Source organism: Rhododendron vialii, chromosome 11a (genome assembly GCF_030253575.1).
Source record: "Rhododendron vialii isolate Sample 1 chromosome 11a, ASM3025357v1".
Lineage (NCBI taxonomy): Eukaryota > Viridiplantae > Streptophyta > Magnoliopsida > Ericales > Ericaceae > Rhododendron > Rhododendron vialii.
Window position 1 is genome coordinate 38,040,914 of NC_080567.1, and position 19,859 is coordinate 38,060,772.

Below are 19,859 nucleotides of genomic sequence, written 5' to 3' on the forward strand. Positions count from 1 at the left end.
TAGAATTTGCTTCATTACATGATAAATTTGGTACATTTTTTTAATACAATGTCAATACATCACATAGTACTCAAATTGTAGTACTCATGACTCATACATAATCAGCAAAACATTAGTGCAATGCGGTGATGGGGGAAGAATCTTGAAGCACCAGGAGAGCTACAGCTTATTTGGAACTTAGATGAAAAAAGAAAAGAAACATAAAATAATTTAGAAGGAAAATTTTGAGAAAAGAGTGGAGAAAAAAATTTAATGTGTTTGATTTTTTATTTCCTTATTTTACTACCTGTTTTCTCTAAAATCAAACAAATTAAGGAAGAGGAAAAAAATTACTCGTACATGTTTATTTTTCTTTATTTTCTTTTTTCAAGCTCCAAACGAACCCTAAATTATCTTTCTGTCTGCACTCCAACCACTCATTTTGACAAAATTACGATCAAAACTCAATTTTCTTTGAATAAAGACGAAAAATTGGATTATTGGCTTATTTTTGTCTTTATTAAAAAAATTGGGTTTTAAACGTAATTTTTTATTTTTTAGATTTCTCTCGTCATGAAGAAGCAATAATTCTCAAAAAAATCGATGAAAAACTAACAAATGCAAATTTTTTGAATAAGGACAAAAAAATGAACCATTTGGCTTATTTTGCCAAATGAGCCCTAAAGCTATGTTTTGTTTTTTTTAATCCGCTAAAGCTATGTTTTTCTGGAAAGGAAAAAAGGGTAGGGAAAATAATCAAGAGAGAAAATTGGAGAAAAAAAATTCAAGGATAGCTAAATTTATTTTGTTATATTTTCTCTTTGGGGCTGCCCTGCCTTCTTCCGGCCATTCACAAAGCTAGCTAAGGGGTTCCTTCCGTCTCTACTCACCTGAGCCTGAGGATATGCTCCCCGTGCGTGAGCTATATATTATCTCCTCCACTATATCCTCTGATACTTTGCAATGTAGACAATTATGTTACTAGAGACATTGTTCTACTTATGTGATACTTTTGTTGCTATATTAATTACATTTGTCTAGATACGTGTACTTATTTATCTAGTTTTCTACCTTTGTACGAGTTGGGCAAAGTATTAGCTACTCTTATTCGCAATAGTAATAATTAAAATTAATAATCAAAATGTGTCATGTCAGTATTTGATTATTCATTTAATCCATAATCAAACTTACACAACACCTACCTCTACATTGGTTATTTTTGTATCTCTAACAAAAAAAAAACCCTACAATACACAATTTACATTTGTCCAATCGTAAACGAATTCCAATCATGCATCCGACCACACCAAAATTATTCGTCTTCCAATGTGGGATATTTTTGAATTATTGAGTTTAGTTATTGGTAAAAGTTGTTAAGTTTGGTTATTGAATAAATGAAATTTGGTTATTTGCTAAAAGACTTATTACTTTGTTTATTACAATGTGGGATATTTTTTGAGTATTATTGTTAAATTTGTTTATCCACACTCATTTGCTTATTATAATGAGAATGCTCTTATCGCATAGTTCTTTTAATTATCCCATCCTTTTAATTATATCCCACCCTTGCGGGTTGTGCAAGGGAGTACACACTGTTCTTTACTTTTCTTTTTTGTCTTTTTTTAAGAGTGTGCCCCTCGTAAATTTGTATATTCACTTAGGCTCTGTTTAAAATTCATGGAAAGGAAAAGAAAAAAAAAGAAAATTAAAAAAAATTTCCTTCCATTATTTGATTGAAAGAGAAAGAGTGAAGAAAATAAAAATTTCAAGTGTAGTGAATAATAAATTTTTTCTCTTATTTTTCTCTTATTTTCCTACTCTTTTATTTTCTTTTTTCTATTTTCTTTTCCATGGGTTCCAAACAGAGTCAAATCTCTTTTACAGGAGTATAAGCTAATTAACCAACAACAAAAAAATCGAAGAAAGTTCCAAGAACTTAAAAAAATAAATAAAAATAAAAATCCTTTCTCTTCCACAAGGGGTTTTTTTTTTATTTATCCGCTTCCCCAAGTTTCAAAAAGAATGAATCGAACAAATTTTGCAAATCTGATAAACGAACATGATGATGGATTGGGTTAAGTAGTTACTACGCAACAAACTATTCTCCGTCCTTGGGATAGTGTGAACTCTACCAATTCCGGCGACCATGGAAAAGATTACCATGGTTTCCGAAACCGAAAAGCATCCAATTTCCACCATCCTTATCGTAGTTGGTGTGCTTCTCTCTCTCTCTCTCTCTCTCTCTCTCTCTCTCTCTCTCTCTCTCTCTGTGTTTCTGTGTAGGCGCACGCATATATAACTACACGTATCTATCACTATAAGCTAAGACGTCAGTATATTGACCCATTTTGTTCTTGAAATTACCAGCTATGCAGACTGAAGTCCTTCCTATTGTGAACCAGCTCCAGCTCAAGGAGGACCTCAATTCCATGTGGGTTTCTTCTCTCACTCCTCTTTTTTCCCTTCCCAATCAGAGTTTTTTTAATTACTTGAACCCGTCTTAGCTCTTAAGATTAGTTCTGCTTTATATTCATCTCAAAACCAAGTGGCAATAAGTGTAGAGATCTCAAATGTTATTAAGTGATGACTCATTCCACTCCAAGCAACGTGAGACTCTATTTCCTTAACACTGCTATGTAACAGCCTTTTTGGGATTTTTAAAACACATCTCAAAAGCATTCACACAGAAAGTATAGAAACAACACACAATTTACTTGCCAAGAGGCCTTTGGCGCAATGGCATCGGGGGTGCACTTAGGTGTTAGGAGTAAAGAGGTCTGAAGTTCAACTCCTAATGTAACTATTCTAGCAAAAACACACAATTTACTTGATTCAGTATATCCATGCTTACATCCTTGAGGAGAGAGATTCACTACATTGAGCGAGCCGAAGCCATTGATCACGTAGGGATAACATTGGGTACCCACCATTCAGCCCTGATGGGTTTTTATATACCATACATGAGGGAGTTGATGAAGAAGAGGGAACCAAAAGCCCTGTGATAACTTTCCTTCTAGAACTGCATTCCTTTCTTAGCAGAAGCAAGGACCGACATCCCGCCTTGATTATCACTCCTTTAAATTGTAGCAGCTAAGCACAAACTCTTTTGGACACAACTTTCTCGTCCAAAGAGAACTTGAAGTAAGCACTAAGCACCACAAAGACCGCCTTCCGTATGATTTCGCCTTCGCGTGGTAGCTCCCATTTATGTTGGCTATATGACCAGGTAGGGCATTACTTTCAGTTCATATAATGCGGTAGGATCTCCTTGTCCACTACCTTTCCTTTGATAAATGAACCTTTGGTTTTTCAGTTTTTCCTCTACCTTGCCCACTCCAAAGCTGCATCACCTGTAAATCACAGTCTCCAAAACTCATATGCCACTTAAAACTACTTTAAAAGGATTCACCAAATGATATGATCTATGTCTCCTTATTCTATGCAAACCCCCCAATAACCCCTCAACCATGGTCTTCACCCTGAAAGCTGAACCCTTGACCTTGAGTTCCAACACATGCTAAAATTCCGTGAAAATCATGCCATCATGTGCCATAGCACTAACAAGACTCACCAAACATGAAGAGTCTTCCTTTCCAAGGTAGCATCTTGTACACACAACCTGAAGTCTGAAACATCAGTTTACCATCCTCTTTGGCAACAACATCTGTATGGATACCGTTCCTCACTTCATTTGTAATTTTCACCTGTTGTGGATCTGGGTTCTGAGCTTCTTGATTCAATCAAGAAGCATTGGTTCCAAATTGAGAGTAGCTAATAAAGTTGTCGTATCTTCCACTGCCTGTTCAACTCTCGCAGATCTCAATTCCATAAACAAGATCGTCTAAGTAGCTCGAAAGTGTACCAAACTTCCTGAGACTTTCTTTTCTGCTCAAAGCATCAACTGCTGGTTTTGATTTGTTAATACAAAATATGCAGGTTCCCAAAAGGTGTTCCTTGGGTTCGGTACCATGGTACTTACAAAGAGTTAGATATTTCTATAGTCTGGCCTGGAAAAGATACAGTTTTGGGTGGGTATTGGCTTCCAATGTACTTTCTTGTATTCATTGAAATGATTGATAATGTGCTTTGGCAATTTCCATAAGATTTTATTCATCAATCATTAGTTAGCTTGGCAGATTGCCGCTTCTTGGCCTATTAAGCGTTTCTAACTTTCTTGTAATGAAAATGTATTCGTCAGTTGTGCCTTCTTTATTTTTGGTCTTTATGATAATTTTGTAGTTCAAGTTTCTTTGTTTTCCATTGCTGGAAGATTGCTCAGTGCTCGGACATGGGAAAGTTTAAGTGCTTGAGCTGGCTGATGCATCCCATCATTAGATAATTCATTTTTCTTTTTCCCTTTTTTTTGTGTGTCACTTTTTCTCATGGAGACTCCCTCACATTTAAAAGTGCTCATACAAACCCCCTCAACTACTGAAAACAAAAAAAAATGCTAACTCCGTTAACGGAATGGAGGAAATGTCTAAGATACCCTTTTTTATAAGGCGAAAGTACATAAACACCCCATCAACTATTACTTTGTTCCACGGAGACCCCCTAACATTTATATTATACCCTTATTCTATCAGTCGTTGTTCTAATCGTTTTTTCCTTTTATACGATTTCTTTTTTTCTTACATTAATCATTTTAAAGAGAACCTTCTGTATATAACCATAAAAAAAATAGCATGAAAACCGTGGCGCGACGGCGGCAGGTGCCATAGTGGTTCTTTTGCTTATAAGAAATGAGAAGGGAAGAAGACGAGGGAAAGGAGAGAGGTGTGGGAGAAGAGAAGTTGAGGAGAATGGTGGTGGCAATTGACGGCAGCTGCTGCGTTGCTTTTCTCATCTCTATTTTTTTAACTTTCCTTTAGAGAGAGAGTGTGTATGTATTGGAGGAGAGGGAAAAAAAAGGTCACCAGAACCAGTGGTTAGTCGGTTAGGGTATGGAGAGAGAGAATAGTTTAGATGGAGATGGAGAGGGAGAGGGATAGATTACCTGTGATTGAGAGGGGAGAGGAGAATATAGTCCTTTTAAGTTTTAATCCAACCATTGATTTTAATGGTTGAGATGGAGTGTTTTTTTTTTGAAATTGTGTGGGTGGAACTGGCCTCTATATATATGTATGAACCAAGAGATTATCCGATTTATGGATGAGGGGGTTCATCACAAACGGTTTAGAGACAGAAGGGTGTCACTTGGGTAACGGAGATTAGTTGAGGGGGAATGTATGGGCGCTTTTAAATGTGGGGGGGTTTTTGTGAGAAAAAGTGATAGTTGATGGGGTATTTATGTAGTTTCACCCTCTCTTTTTTATCCTAATGTAAATACCTCATCACACATCTAGAACTACTCCAGAGAAATCTAAACCCATAACCTGCCCCTAACGTATGTCAGAGGAGTGATTGGAACTCACAAGGGTCATGAGTGTTCAACTACCTGACATGGGACAGGCACAACTTCATTTCTTTTGGCCTATGGGTCAAGAATGTAGCTTATGAAAGCATATACAACGACTATCCAAAATGCTACAATTGATTTGTAGACAACCCCCAAACTCTCTATTCAACAAGGTCCAACAAGCTCTATTTTTCGCCCTGTTGAAAGCAATTATTTTCTCTTTATTCGATTTGAATTCAACATATAAAACCTTGTTTAGCTGCTATAGCAGTCCTATTTTCACTATAAGTTTTTCCTTGTAGTTTTTTGTGGGGGTGAAGTTAATATATTCCAACAGTCATGTTTTGAGATGGCTATTTATCTTTTAGAAGCCTAAGACTTCCTTTTTCAGATGAATATGAGTGGACAATTATGTTAACTTATTTATGGGAGAAACAATTGTGCACCAGATATTTAGAGAATTTTTTTTGCTTTGCTTGGGTTAAAAAGTGCACATTCAATGTGTATGCAACCCTTCTAGTCATCAATAAGCATGGGAAAGGGGAACCATTTTGTTCAACATTGGAAAAGTCACAAGGATAGCAAAATAAACTCATCCGTTAGAGGCATCCAAAGTTATTGACAATTAATACTCATCGCCACTGCCATACCCCAAAAACACCAAGCAATTTAGGCTGCTATTAGTTTAGTTCATACCAATTCCTGCATGGTTGATCGCACATTTATGTACATGAACCAATCAACCGACAAACAACTTTCAAACCTTTTCCATCAATTTGGAGATCTCTGTTTAGGTAATGGATTGCCATCACTGGTGCATGTGTTTCATGCGGTTAGTTTTTCCTTGATTGAATGTTACCAAGTCCTTGAACTTTTTCAGGAGTTGATAGTGTTGGGACAATTTCTGCATCTCTCGTGACCTATGTCTCCATCCAAGCATTACAACCAGACCTTGTCATAAATGCCGGCACTGCTGGTGGCTTTAAGGTATAGTATGTGTGTCCAATATTGGTTTTACTTGTTGCTTTCCTTAGTTTTAAGATTGGAGAATGCAGTGCTGGTGAAAATTGATTGTGTAGACTTGAGATTTAGGAGCACACAACCTGGTGTGGTAACCAAGGTAAGGCTGCAAGGTGAGGCTCAAGCGGATCTCTAATCGCCATAAGAAATTTAGCAATCCTAGGCTTTCTTTTATAGTTCATGTATATATCGAGCCATTTGCAACTCAAGAATTCTTAAGCGCCAACTTATTCCAATATTTAGTCATCTGATTGTAAAATCCATGAATCGGCTTAGCTTCTGCGTTGCCGAATTGTCATTTCCAACTCACACATCCCATACATTCTTTATTCTGTCATATTTAGAGATGTTTATAACGAAAGCCGGTTTTACAGAGTTGTAAAACAAAGTATCTGTGCTTTTTCCTTGAACCTATCACATGAGCTCGCTTTCCTTTACCCAGTATAAAACCCTTCTTGTCGTTGGACCCATAGTTGTAGTCATTGCCATTCAATAGGATGCTAAGAGCTTGTAATTTATTCTCAACTGTGGTGAAGCTGTTAATCGGATGTTAAGCTGATTTTGGTCTTATCCATTTGACTAAGTGAAAAGATTCTTTATTGGTCGGTCGGGTGAAAGCACTGGATTCTGTATCAGGTCAATTAAAGTGGCGCTTGGAACAGGGCAAATTGGTGAAGCAGTTATCTAAAGGAGAAGGGGTATGAATTGTGAAGTGATTGGCTGTGGTCTAAGGTTATCACAATGAATGGCGAATAACCACACCACAAACCCACAACCACAGCACCACACCCCCCCCCCCCACACACACACACACGCGCAGACTCTTGGCTGCCAACGACAGCTTTTTCCGGTCAACAGCAATGAGCTTTTTGCTGAACAGCTGGTGGCTGCTTTGATATACCATGTTAATGGAGCATAAGTCTCTCCCTACTTGCATTTAGGGTAAAAGCCTAAGTTCAGAAATAGATGGAGATTAGGGAACTAAAAGTTCGAACTCTCACAATGTATTTTGATTGCTATGTTTGTTCTCTTGCGATGAGAAATTTGTTTGATCTCGTACTAAGTTTATTAGTAATGACTAGTTTTCTCTCTCTGTCTCATTCATTCATTTGGACCATCGTTGTACCTGGTAAAGACAAATGCTTCTGGTAAGTTATAGTATTTATGTGGATAATGGACCTCGGGAAGACGTGAAGTTTTATTTCACCTTGAAATTTTTTTCCCACTTCATATGTTTTCTTAATGAAAGTTTACTGCAAAAATAAACGAGACTGCTGTTGCAGAATTTATAGAACTGCACTTCATATACCGTTGATTCATTTATCCATATCACACAGCAAATGCAGGATCATGCATGACTCCTTGCTTTAATCTGTAATTCCATGTTGCTGTTTCCAGGCCAAAGGAGCTACTGTAGGTGATACTTTTCTCGTGTCGCATGTTGCCTTCCGTGATAGAAGGATACCTATTCCAGTAAGTTATCTTTAAATTAATTTGGTAGCTTTATAACTGTCAGATTCAAAAGAAAATCTACTCAAGTCAATGGGTTTCTAAGAGATGATCATCAGCTTTATGGTGCATATTTTGCAGCATTCAATTGACATAGTTGTTAAAACACCATTTCTTCGTTTCCCAAATAATACGGTTTTCTACAAGGAGACAATAAAATCCAGAAATTGACCAAGCTCCGAATACTCTCATGCAAAAGCTGTTGCAATTAGTATCTTTCCGAATCTCTCCAAGGCCCATGTAATCCTGGATGTAGCAGGGAAATGGTATTTAAAGTGTTCAATTAAATCTTCAAACCAGATGTATCGAAAGTGTTCAATTAAAGCTTCTTTTGCCATACTTTTAGTAGAATTGTGTCCTCGGTCATCTTCTCTCTCGTTTCTTCTGCAGGTTTTTGATTTGTATGGCATCGGGTTACGGCAAGCTTTCTCAACACCCAATCTCTTGAGGACGCTTAACCTAAAGGTGCTTATTGTGCATTAAAGTGGTTGGATAACAATTATTCACATGAACCCATGCTTGCGCCCTATTCAAATTACGTTTGAATGATTTTGAGCAGTTGTGGCACTATATCAAATGTGTTACGAGTATTAAATTTCCCTGTGGTTCTGTCACTCTGAAAAGCCTCCAAGTTACATGGCTTACCGTTTCTTGACAGTGAAATTGTATGATATAGGCACCGAAAGGGGGCAGAAACCCTGTATGTACTGAGTCCCATCAAGGGCTGCAGGATATTCAAATTTGAGTTTCATGTTTTTTTCATGTTCTTTTTGTCTTTTTGTGCAAGTTTTTGTTTTTTTCCAAATTTTTTCTTTTACTTTTACCTTTTTGGCTACGCCAGAAAAAACCTTAGGAAGCTGTGCCCAGGCAACTCTTGAGGAATGCAGAATTCTGTCAAACACTCCACGAAAGCATCTAAACTAATAAGGAACGGATCCCTTATGCAAACACAAAGAGACATGAGAAATCCCTTTCTGCACAATAAGGAATTCTCTTCATTCTCAAACAATCACTCATTCTTTTTGCCTGCATATGCCGAAATGATAGAAAAGGCTGGTGTCCAACTTTCCCAAGTCTTCCTGCATGTGCCTTTTGGGCACCCTCTTGTCCAATATCTAAGAAGATACTTAATCATACAGGCATCTCCCAAATAACACCAAAGAGTTATAAAAGTTCGGACAAGGTTTCCAGCTAGGAAAGGTTAGGGCCAGTTCAGTTGCCTGAGCCAATGCAGGCAGTCTGACTGTCTGATTCAACCAGGGCAGTCCAAGTTCCGACAGCCTAATCTACTCCAGCGTTCAACAATTTTGTTTCCAAGTAGAATCTTTAATGTTGAAGGGGTTCTGTTTATTGGTTTTTTCAGGTGAAGTGGATGACCCTTCCAACAGAAACTTTTATAGTAGATGTTTTAGTGGTAAGCTGAGTCAATACCGACACTTGCAATTTGTAGCTATCCAAGTTGTCTTATACAGGAAATGAGCAAATAGGAGTCCATGCTATCCGAAGAGAAAAACGACTCTATAGTCTATTCATAGTTCTTTATTCTTGAATCGAGGTGTTGGTCTATCTCAGCAATTCAAGAGACATCGGCACAAATGTTTGTTCGTAAGTAATTGTGACCAACCAAAAACTCTAAAAGGGAAACAATGGTACATACACCGGAAATTGTGGATAAATCCTGTCATATGCAGAATGCTTCTATTATAAACTGATCTGTACCTTTCAAGTGCTCATTAATTATAGGCTTATAGCTATGTCATTACTGAAGCGGTGAAGCCTAGTTAAGAAGTTAGATTGTGTAATCTGTGGTCATGTCGAATCCTATTTTAAGAATGTTTGATTTTTATACACTACGCATTTGTGTCTATGAAATAGGTATACACTTGAAAGCGCTACATATTCTCATTTCTTGTAGTCTTCCATGTGCGTATTTTCTGTCTCCAAAGGACATTCTTGGTATTCGAAAGCTGCGTCATAGGGATACTGGGCATATGAAAATGAGGAAGCATGGACGTGCTCATGGAAATATTATTACAACATCGCTATTATTAGGAAAAGAGGAAATTAGATTCTCCTTGGGTCTTAGTGCTGTATGGGGCCAAAGGCTAACGAGTTACTCTCTTTTTTTGGACCAGCCTGATGAGTTACTTGATCAACTTCTTTTTTTTCCCTTTAATTGTTTACGAAGCATGTTGTTCGACGTTTTAGCTTAATGGTTGTATTCATTTGGCTTGTCTTGAAGATTATAATATGAAACTTGATATTTAATTGCTTCTGGAACCTCGCTTCTGTCAAAGTTTCATCTATAGCTTTTGTTTTGTTCAGGTTGGGAAATTGTCTACCAGTGACTCTTTCGAGGCCCCACAGGAGAAGGCATCAATTATTAAAAATGAAGCAACACTAGAAGATATGGAGGTAAATAATCAATTATGTCTGCTCTCATTTACTTAATATTGGAATAATCATTTTCTTTTTAATTTCAACTCTGTTTCTTAATCCCACTATTTGAAGTCGGCGTTTTTTTTTGTTTTTTATGTTTTTGTTTCAACCCTTCATTTTTGCTTTATCATAGTGGAAAGGCAGGGTACTGATTACTCTTCTTTCTATCTTTTCAAGAAGGTAGGATATGGATTAAATAATTGGCAGCGTTTAGTAATAGGTAAGAGTTGAATAACAGGAGTTTCAGTAGAGGGTTAAGACGAGATGTGGAGAAGAAGAAGAAAGACAGTTGCACAGAAGAGGTTTAAGACTTCAACCTTAAGTCCATTGCATAAATTTGCAATTGTGCTTTACAAGATTAAAACATGTGCACTCAGTCTTACATAAAGCAAACAAGCTATATAAGATTTTCGCTCTGGTTCTGGCATTTCCCCACGAGCTAGAATACAGAGATCAAACATGCCAGCTTGACCAATAATAGTTAACCAGCTAATGTCTTTGTGAAAATATCATCGAGCAAATCATTCAATGTACAAGGAGTGACCAATTGTTTCTTCATTGACAATTCTCAAATAAATCGACAATGCATCTTGGTATCTTTGAGTGCTCATGAAAAACAGGATTGTTAGCTGCTTAATAGTCAAAATCCTGATTCAGCTATCACTTGTGTTATTGCAGTAACATTTTACTTCTTACTCTGCACATAATAAGATTGTCGCCAGCAAAATTACAATAACTAGACGTGGAATGTCTTATCGGTTCGACCACCAGCCAAGTTAGCATTACTAAAGCCAGTTAGAACAAAATAGATGGACAATATAGTATGCTTAGCCAGGAGCGCTCTTCTCAAAACACTAAGTACAGCATAGTACAACAAAATAAGGTTGACAAGGAGCATGAATATGCTGGCTAACCACTTCAACACCATAAGAAGTATGAAGACGAGTTTTGGGCTATTAGTAAGGACCGACATTAGGAAAGAGTTCCCCTGGCTGACTAGTCAAATTCCTGAGAGTACCAACTGGTTTAAGAACCCAAAAGTTCCTTCTCGGACCAGATATCAAGCGCATATTTCTTAGTAAGATAAAGCAATGGCCCGAGAAGAATGAGCAACTCACATCTGTTACTCTGTTGTAGAAAACTATGAACCCAGGTCAGATCAACAATCCTACATCAACTGGTGCCCTACGCATTTATTTCAACTGTTAGTTGCTAAACTCCATCGCATCATGGTTTTTCCCGCCTGTCTGCATCACTCTTTATTGTTAGAGCTCTTGATATGAACCGATGAAAATTTTGTGTTAGCTGCCATCACTGTTGCTCTCTCCCAGAACCTGCTGTGTGGGTAGCTACCGTAGCTTGCGTACTAGTTACAATGTGCATCGCCTTTGAGTACAAGCATGAAGCATCTTCCGGAGTACTCTCGAGGCTCTAGAGCAATAGAGATTTGCTACACCAGTTGTAAATGGGTGTCATTTTGCCGGTTTTTTGTATACATTTCGGCAAGCAATTTCATGTATAAATGTTTTGCGTTGCAGGGAGCAGCTGTTGCCTATGTAGCAGATCTTTTGAAAGTCCCTGCGGTATTCATTAAAGCTGTAACCAATATTGTGGATGGTGATAAACCAACTATTGTGGAATATAGCCAGAATTTGACGGCGGTGACTGCTACACTTGGCCAAGCAGTCGCAGAAGTTGTTGATTTCATCAATGGTAAGTGCCTCTCCGAACTTTGATGTCTTTTATGTACACTCCTTCTCCCAGGTGTAGGATATATGCATGAGAAACGTTGTCGATTAACATGGTTTTATTTGGAGGTAGTATCTCTTCCCATGTGAAATGGTAAAACCGTAGCTCCCTTTGAGCTTATTTTGTTTTGGTGATTAGAAAAGACAAAACCAGTTTTGTATTGATCGCATCTATATGCCTTCATTGTAACGAACATTGGAGACAAATTGTTTATTCAACTAGTAAGGATTCTCTTGTGTGACGATCACCCATGTGAGTAAAATGACCAAAGTAAAGATTAATCATGACCACATTTGACATCTCAAGTTCAATTCTTTTTTTCTTTTTCTTTTTTTGAATTTCTAGTTGAAAACGTGTGGAGGGGTAGGATGATTTTAAGGAAAACAAACTAGGCGTCACACAAATTATGGTAGTTATACATAATTCTCAACCAATTGAAATTGAGAAAGAAGCAAAAAGGAAAAATTGAGTAATTGGCCTATTTCTAACATGTATTAGCTGAAGTTTGTAAACAAATTAAAGAAACAGAGAACATAAGACTCATTGAGTGAAAGTTATTTGGAAATCGAATCATGATCCTCGAGTATTTTAGTCAACTCTCAAGAGTCGGTGGAGTGTAACCAATTACTGTAGTCCATTAAGACAGTTTTAAAAGAAGGAAAATTCTAGTGACATACAAGTAGGACACGTATGTTCTACTGAGATGCCAGAACTTTCTCATGCCAAATCTTTTGTCCGATCCGGGTCAATCCATGCCAAATCTCGTGTAAAAAATGCCAACTCTTGAATATTGGGATTGGGAGTTGCAGTAGTGTGGCAGCTGCACTACACGGTGTAGTGCGGTAAATTCCGATCGTCCAACTTAATATGAAGGATTCGGATTTAATCCGAACTCTTACAAATTCAAACCGTCTATAATTGACCGCACTATGTGTGTAGTGCGGAGGGTTCACTACAGAACCCCCGGAACTTAAATATTGGATACTTCAATTTGTTTCAAAAAAATGCCGCCTTCTTAGTTTCTTATGCACACCTCGACTAATTGTAGAGGCCCAATTCTACCGCTTACTCGCAAGGAGTCCAATTAAAGTCGGGGCAATTACTCCGTATGGAGTGATCCCAAATGTGTTGATAAAACTTATGCGGTTTCAAACCTAAGAACTTAGGATAGAGCAAATCCCTGAGTCTTCGGCTTTGACCATCAGGTCAATCCCTTGAGGTTGCCTTTGTTTTTTTTAGTGCGTATTCTCTCTCTTATACTAAATACTAGCCTCCTATTCCAATTACAATTTTTTAGCTTGCATTTTTATTGCAAAATACCACCAAAAGAAAGCCTCTGTTTTAGCCAACTTATTTTCCAAAATCCAAAAAACTAGAGGAAGAAAAGGTTTAACGGACAAACAACTTCGGTAAAGTTTTTTACTTCTAAAAAAAAAAGAAGAAATCTTGAGTTGCCAACAAGGAAGAGTAATTAACTTTAGACATTTCAATTCAAAACTTGACAATCTATTGGGGGAAAGTCTACAATACACACCCCTTAAAAGGATATACCATATGCACCTATTTTATGGTTCATTCATAACATTTTAGCGTGTTTCGTAACTTTTGTTCTATAATTCATAACTTTTCAGCAGTACGATTCGTAACATTTTCATTATGATTCACATTCAAATAAGTGGTGTGTATTGTAGTCTTTCCCATCTATTGGAGTCAAACTGCAAGAAGAAATTTTTTGTGAATATCCTAATCGTAGTGCGCATAAGTTGATCTGGACGTCCCTAATCTTCAAATGAAAAATGAAATCAACTTCTCTTTTAGTCATTTCGTACATAGCATAAAATCAGGCTATATCATGAGTTATCCTGGGACATCATGTGTACCCCAACTCCTCCACCACTGCACATTTGCACAAGGTTTATATAGAACAACAACAAACTAAATGAACTCTATATAAATGTGCAATATGCCCCATTTCGGAACTAAAAATAAGTACTTATTTTTTAATAAGGCAATTTCAAGTTTAAAAATAATATGTTTACGCAAATAATTTTTTTAGTAATATGAATCCTGTTTGATAAATCGTATCGAGATCTTTTATAAGGTGCAAAAAAAAAAAATTATTTCTTATTTACATTATTTTTAAATTTAAAAATATAAAATAAATATTTATTTTTTAAGAAAGTATCCTGAAATGGAACATAAGTAAAGAAAAATTAAGTATTGTGCGACGGTAGGCCCAACTGGACGGGGCTGGTTTGTGGAGAATCCAACAAATTAGTACTACGGAGTATTAATTATTGGGTCCGACGGTGTCTCTTTCTTGTCCGTGCGCCACGTAACTGCATTTCGTACAGGTTAACTCGACTCTGTAATAACACCCCTTCCTCCTCCTCCTCCTCCTCCTTCTTCTTCTGTTTAACTATTGTGTGTGTATGTACTAATCAAGGTGCGTGTAAGTTGTTCTGGACACCCTTAATTATAAAATAAATAAAAAAGAGTCCATGTTAATGTAGTCTTCCTTCGGTATTTAACCCTACCTTAGAAATTTTGCGAAAAACTCAGAATAAAGTAATTAGCTGTGCTCATGAGGGTCTTCTAATATGATAGCTGTTCAGTATAACGGGTGAAAGTAGAAAAGAAACGATTGAGGTCTCTCATTGAGATTAGCATGTGAGGTAAAAATACGTGTGTGAACTCGGCCGAATACGAGAATTCTCTCTCCCCCTTTGTATTTCGATAGACAATCTTAGTAACAATGAAAACTACGAAAGAAAAAAAAAAAATAGAAACAGTTACTTTAGTTTCTCACCAAATTCCACCAATTTTAGTACACACATTTCTCTCATTTGCCGTCTAATTTGTGAACAAAAATATACTACAAGATAGTTCATATGATCACAAATTTAAATTCATTCCAGTGACTTTCACAAAATAAGTGAAAGCAAATCAAGGGCATTTGCGTCGGTTGTCGCGGGTAGTCATGGTAGCGTAGCAAGGACAAGCATCGTAATTCCCAGATGTGCCAGGAGGAACGCATTGGCATCTCGCGCAGCAGGTTCCGCATGCCCTGTTGCACAGGTTTGGCCTCGATGATAAGCTGCACCTTGTGGCACAGGCTCCCTTGCAATCTATAGATACAAAAATCCAAGAAAACAAAAAACGCATTATACGTATGATTAGTCCCCATGTAGTCGTGCCATAAACTATAGTAAAACCGTGTATTTGTGATGTCTGAAAAGAAAAAAGTTCGGAAATTTTCTTTTTTGGTGAACATTTTCAAGTTCTAGTGAACAATTTTTACTCTCCTTGTTCTTCTCGACGAGATGTATCAAAGAAACTACAATTTCTCTTTTCATCCAAAAAGAGTCACGAAAAATTTCGATAGAATTTGGCTTTTCAGCTTTCAAAAGAAAAAAAAACTGATGAAAAGAAGGGATTAAAGACAACAAAGTCACGAAAAAATCATTGGGTTTTTTTTTCCTAAAGCACAATAACAGGGAAAGTGGAGATTTGCGTACTCATTGCCTTGCCGGTCGGAGTGTAGCCAATCTGCAGCAATACATGTAGCATGGTCAGCAAAATTAAGTACTGAAAGCCTAATCAAAAAGCGAAATTATTAACAAGTAATTTCGAGGGATTGAGATATTTACCGCTTGATCGGCTTGGGCAGCCTGGACAAGGTCAAGAACAAGTAGAGAGAGAACAATTGAAGCAATTAAGGCTTTAGAGATGGCCAGTGACAAACTTGTTGCAAAGAAAGAGTGAAGAGAAAAGGTGTACTGGTAATTAAAGAAGGGAACTTTGTGCGATGTAGTGTGATGCAAATGAAGAAGAAAAGAACCATATTTATAATGAGAGAGAGGGGGGAGAGAGAAGGTGGCAGGTGGACAGGCTCATGCAGGGGCGCTCAAAGGCAATTCGAAAAGCAGAGAGTAGGTCAACCGACTAAACCCTGTTCGGTTTGAGTTTGAAGGAGATTTTTAAGAGTAATGCATGAAGAGATATAGATTAAAAATATTTATTAAAAAACGTGCGCAGAGATTTTGAGTTCCCCAACGAACAAGCCCGAAGCAAGACTCAGGGGCTTGCTTCTTTTGAAGTCTCAAGTTTGAAAACTTTTAAATACTTTCAATTCCTGCTTTTTACGAAATTTTATTCTGTTTTTTATTAGTGCTTGCACTAGTGGGGGACGGGATTGATCCCCAAGTTTTAATCGACACGTGAGTAAACTGGCCCGAACACCATCACCGTGCGTTATGACAAAAGGAAAAGGCAATCAAAAAGGGGAGCAAGAACGCGGAAGGAGGCATGCATGGCAATTTGCATGCACAGGCGAAGCCAGGGGAGAAAAGCAAAACAGGGGATAAGAAAAGGCTGGCAATTTGGCCCTGCCTGCACCTACCAAATACCACCAGTCATACTCGTCAACCATGCATACAAAACATTATGGCAAGAAATTGTTTTAATAATACATGGCTTATAATATCCCATAAAGCTGAGTGATGAAATCATTGACACGACTAGTTTTTTATTAAACAATTGCAAAGAGGTCGGTCATGGTACTTATTATCTCACATCATAAAGCAATCTACAAATTAGAATTATAGACCAATATTATCTTCTTCTTCTTTTTGGTACGGTAGAGTGTCTCAGGCCAGTTTGAATAAATCTCGAATTAATTCCTATAGCCTCTTTCATAATCGTTTCACATGCTTACGCGTGCGGATAAGGTGACCCCAAAAATTGGTAAGAAGAATCATACCTGAGACTTTAAAATAGAACAAACACTTAAGTTTTAGGTCGACCACTTGGCCAACCCCTTGGAGTTCGAATGTTATTTTTTGTGTGTGCGTATGTATAATGTATGTAAACGTGTGGAGCCGTGGATTGTTTAGACGTAGACAAAAGATGAGAGGGGTTCACAGAATATGCTAGTGGCTGGTGGTTGCAGTGTAGATTATGGAGGAGGGCCTTCTCCAGCTGCAGCCCAAAAGTTTGTGCTTCGCAGCTGTCAGATTCTAGAGGTCTCTTTCTTTGTGCCGTGTGAATAAAATCATCTCCGAAAATATCACCCGAGATTCTCTGTGCCGGAAAAATAGTGCGCCTTAACGGCGCAGAGGCTCTCGGGTGCGAAAATATGTGTGCAACTACTAGATACATCGGTGGAGTGGTGGTCCATTGGCAACGCTTCTTGATTTTCCGGAAATAAAACTACCGGATATAGATCGGTGGAGTGGTGGTCCAAGGCTCTCGGATGCACTTGTTTCACGGGAGGTGTGACGGAATTTGTGTCTAGTGAGACTATAAGTGCTGAAATCATCTCTCTGCATGAAGGACATATGTAGAATTCAGTGCCATTTAGAATCTGGGATTTGCTAGGGAGAACCATGTCGAAACCAGGTTGGTGGTAGTTCATCCAAAGGCTCAACAAAACTAGTAGTTCATCCAAAGGCTCAACAAAACTAACATTGAAAATGGTGGCTATAGACCCATAAATCTTCGTGGTAAGAAGTCTTGAGTAATAAAATACGTGTGCATGAGTGCAAGCAGGAGCATGATAGTGTCTTTCGAAATCATTCCTAACCATAAATTTTGTTAGAGCAAGGATTGAGAGCAGTAGAATAGACTCGAAGAGCGAGGATTTTGAGAACGGGGCGGAGGATTATGTGACCTAGGTAAGGCACTATCACACCACCATCTGACTAGTCTAACTGTCTAAGGGACAAAATCAGCTTGATATACTACTAATTTGGGGCATATACACCCGAACATTAATTTATTATTCCCTCCGTCCCATTTTTTGTATTCAGTATTTCATTTTGGGCTGTCCCTTAATAAGTGTCCATTTTGTAAAGTTAGGGGGGTAAAAATTGGTGTATTATCTATTTTGTCCCTAAAAGTAAATTTTATTTTGAAAAGTTAGTAAGTAAAAGTGTAATGATGATGGGAAAGTATGGAAAGTGGAGGAAAAAGTTGATGTGAAAAGTGTAATGATAATGTCTTTTTAATAAGTTTGAATTACGAAGCATGAGACTTAAAAAGGCAAATCTCTTTGTGCGCCCCCCCCGACACCACCCCCGGCCGACCCCACCCCCGGACCAAAATGCCCCCCGGCAATAATTCAACCACTCAACCCACGGCATTTCCTTTTTTTTTTTATTTACTTAATAACTTTTATATCTTTTTTCATTTTTATTTATTTAATATTATTTAAGTGTTCCAATTTTCAATCCGGTTGAATCAATGCAAAGATCTTGTTTTTTTTATCATTTTGTCTTCAATGATCATAATGAAATTTTGGCTCGAAGGCCTTTCAACAAATACCCTAAGACTTATTATTTAGTTTCAGGTCTCTCTTAGGGTGCTCATTGAAAGGCCTTAGAGCCAAAAATTAATTACGACCATTTAGGATGAAATGATAAGAAAAATAAGATCTTCGCACCGGTTCAAACGAATTAAAAATCGGAACACTTATTTTTTTACTCTTTATATGTATTTTTAAATTATTTAATATTATACCCTAGCAATAATAACTTTTATATCTTTTTTCATTTTTATTTATTTAATATTATTCAAGTGTTCCAATTTTCAATCCGGTTGAATCGATGCAAAGATCTTATTTTTTTTATCATTTTGTCTTCAATGATCATAATGAAATTTTGGCTCGAAGGTCTTTCAACAAATACCCTAAGACTTATTATTTAGTTTCAGGTCTCTCTTAGTGTGTTTATTGAAAGGCCTTAGAGCCAAAAATTAATTACGACCATTTAGGATGAAATGATAAGAAAAATAAGATCTTCGCATCGGTTCAAACGAATTAAAAATCGGAACACTTATTTTTTTACTCTTTATATGTATTTTTAAATTATTTAATATTATACCCTAGCAATAATAACTTTTATATCTTTTTTCATTTTTATTTATTTAATATTATTTAAGTGTTCCAATTTTCAATCCGGTTGAATCGATGCAAAGATCTTATTTTTTTTATCATTTTGTCTTCAATGATCATAATGAATTTTTGGCTCGAAGGCCTTTCAACAAGTACCCTAAAATTTATTATTTAGTTTCAGGCCTCTCTTAGGGTGCTTATTAAAAGGCTTTAGAGCCAAAAATTAATTACGACCATTTATGATGAAATGATAAGAAAAATAAGATCTTCACACCGGTTCAAACGAATTAAAAATCGGAACACTTATTTTTTTACTCTTTATATGTATTTTTAAATTATTTAATATTATATACGTGAGTAAATTTCTTTATGTTATTGAAATTTTACTCTTATTTTTTTACCTTATTAAAATTTTATAATTCCTTTAGGGTGCTTATTTTTTTACTCTTTATAGGGTATGGTGAATATCGTTGGGCTCAAGTTCGAAGAGATCTCATTAATGAGATTGAACAAAATATGGATCTATATAATGCGCTATATCCAGAAATAGGTTGGGCAGACCACCTAATACGGTCTTTAAATTACTTTGAAGATTCGGCACCAGATGAGTATTGGATGGACGCTATGAGTATGGGAGTTGTCATCGCTTCGGCGTACAACCTTGTTCTGCATACATTTGATGGGCTTCCTTCAGGTTGTTTTACTCACTTCCCATTGAGATCCCCTCCAGTTCCAGCCCAAGAGCGCATTGAAATAGCTATTGCCCGTGTTGGGAACAATCACTTTGTGCAACTTTTCTTGCAGCCTCATTACCCTGTACCACCCTATCCAATATGGTGGTGGGACAATTCATCAGACGAAGCTAAAAGATGG

General features: G+C 37.1%; 2 protein-coding genes across 5 annotated transcripts; one reads left to right on the forward strand and one right to left on the reverse strand.

The window, feature by feature from the left end:
- Positions 1 to 1,969: 1,969 nt before the first annotated feature.
- On the forward strand, positions 1,970 to 12,341 carry LOC131308022 (5'-methylthioadenosine nucleosidase-like). 4 transcript variants are annotated; one of them, XM_058334824.1, is made up of 9 exons: positions 1,978 to 2,192; positions 2,347 to 2,410; positions 3,916 to 4,007; positions 6,258 to 6,364; positions 7,796 to 7,870; positions 8,297 to 8,371; positions 9,270 to 9,320; positions 10,232 to 10,321; positions 11,884 to 12,341. In XM_058334824.1, exons 1-9 carry the CDS (start codon positions 2,126 to 2,128, stop codon positions 12,079 to 12,081), a joined length of 819 nt encoding a protein of 272 aa, XP_058190807.1. In that variant the 5' UTR covers positions 1,978 to 2,125; the 3' UTR covers positions 12,082 to 12,341. The 4 variants fall into 4 exon arrangements, with proteins under 4 accessions (XP_058190809.1, XP_058190807.1, XP_058190805.1 ...); XM_058334826.1 differs by lacking the exon at positions 9,270 to 9,320 and having other exon boundaries at positions 1,970 to 2,192; XM_058334822.1 differs by lacking the exons at positions 1,978 to 2,192; positions 2,347 to 2,410 and adding an exon at positions 3,143 to 3,808.
- Positions 12,342 to 14,885: 2,544 nt separating this feature from the next.
- On the reverse strand, positions 14,886 to 17,483 carry LOC131307188 (uncharacterized). Its single transcript, XM_058333597.1, has 4 exons — positions 17,167 to 17,483; positions 15,745 to 15,937; positions 15,613 to 15,643; positions 14,886 to 15,222 (listed from the first exon to the last, which is right to left on the reverse strand). The coding sequence occupies exons 1-4, from the start codon at positions 17,481 to 17,483 to the stop codon at positions 15,041 to 15,043; spliced, it is 723 nt and encodes a 240-aa protein (XP_058189580.1). The 3' UTR covers positions 14,886 to 15,040.
- Positions 17,484 to 19,859: the final 2,376 nt, after the last annotated feature.

Bases quoted from the DNA above. Each gene is read 5' to 3' on its own strand.
- LOC131308022 (XM_058334822.1), top strand. From the start codon at position 3,648: ATGGATACCGTTCCTCACTTCATTTGTAATTTTCACCTGTTGTGGATC. The intron at 3,809-3,915 runs AAACAAGATCGT...CAAAATATGCAG, and splicing joins CTCGCAGATCTCAATTCCAT to GTTCCCAAAAGGTGTTCCTT. The intron at 9,321-10,231 runs GTAAGCTGAGTC...TGTTTTGTTCAG, and splicing joins TTATAGTAGATGTTTTAGTG to GTTGGGAAATTGTCTACCAG.
- LOC131307188 (XM_058333597.1), bottom strand. From the start codon at position 17,483: ATGGTTCTCCCTAGCAAATCCCAGATTCTAAATGGCACTGAATTCTAC. The intron at 15,938-17,166 runs GTGATATTTTCG...TCATTATAAATA, and splicing joins TCCGGCACAGAGAATCTCGG to TGGTTCTTTTCTTCTTCATT. The intron at 15,644-15,744 runs GTAAATATCTCA...GTATTGCTGCAG, and splicing joins CTGCCCAAGCCGATCAAGCG to ATTGGCTACACTCCGACCGG.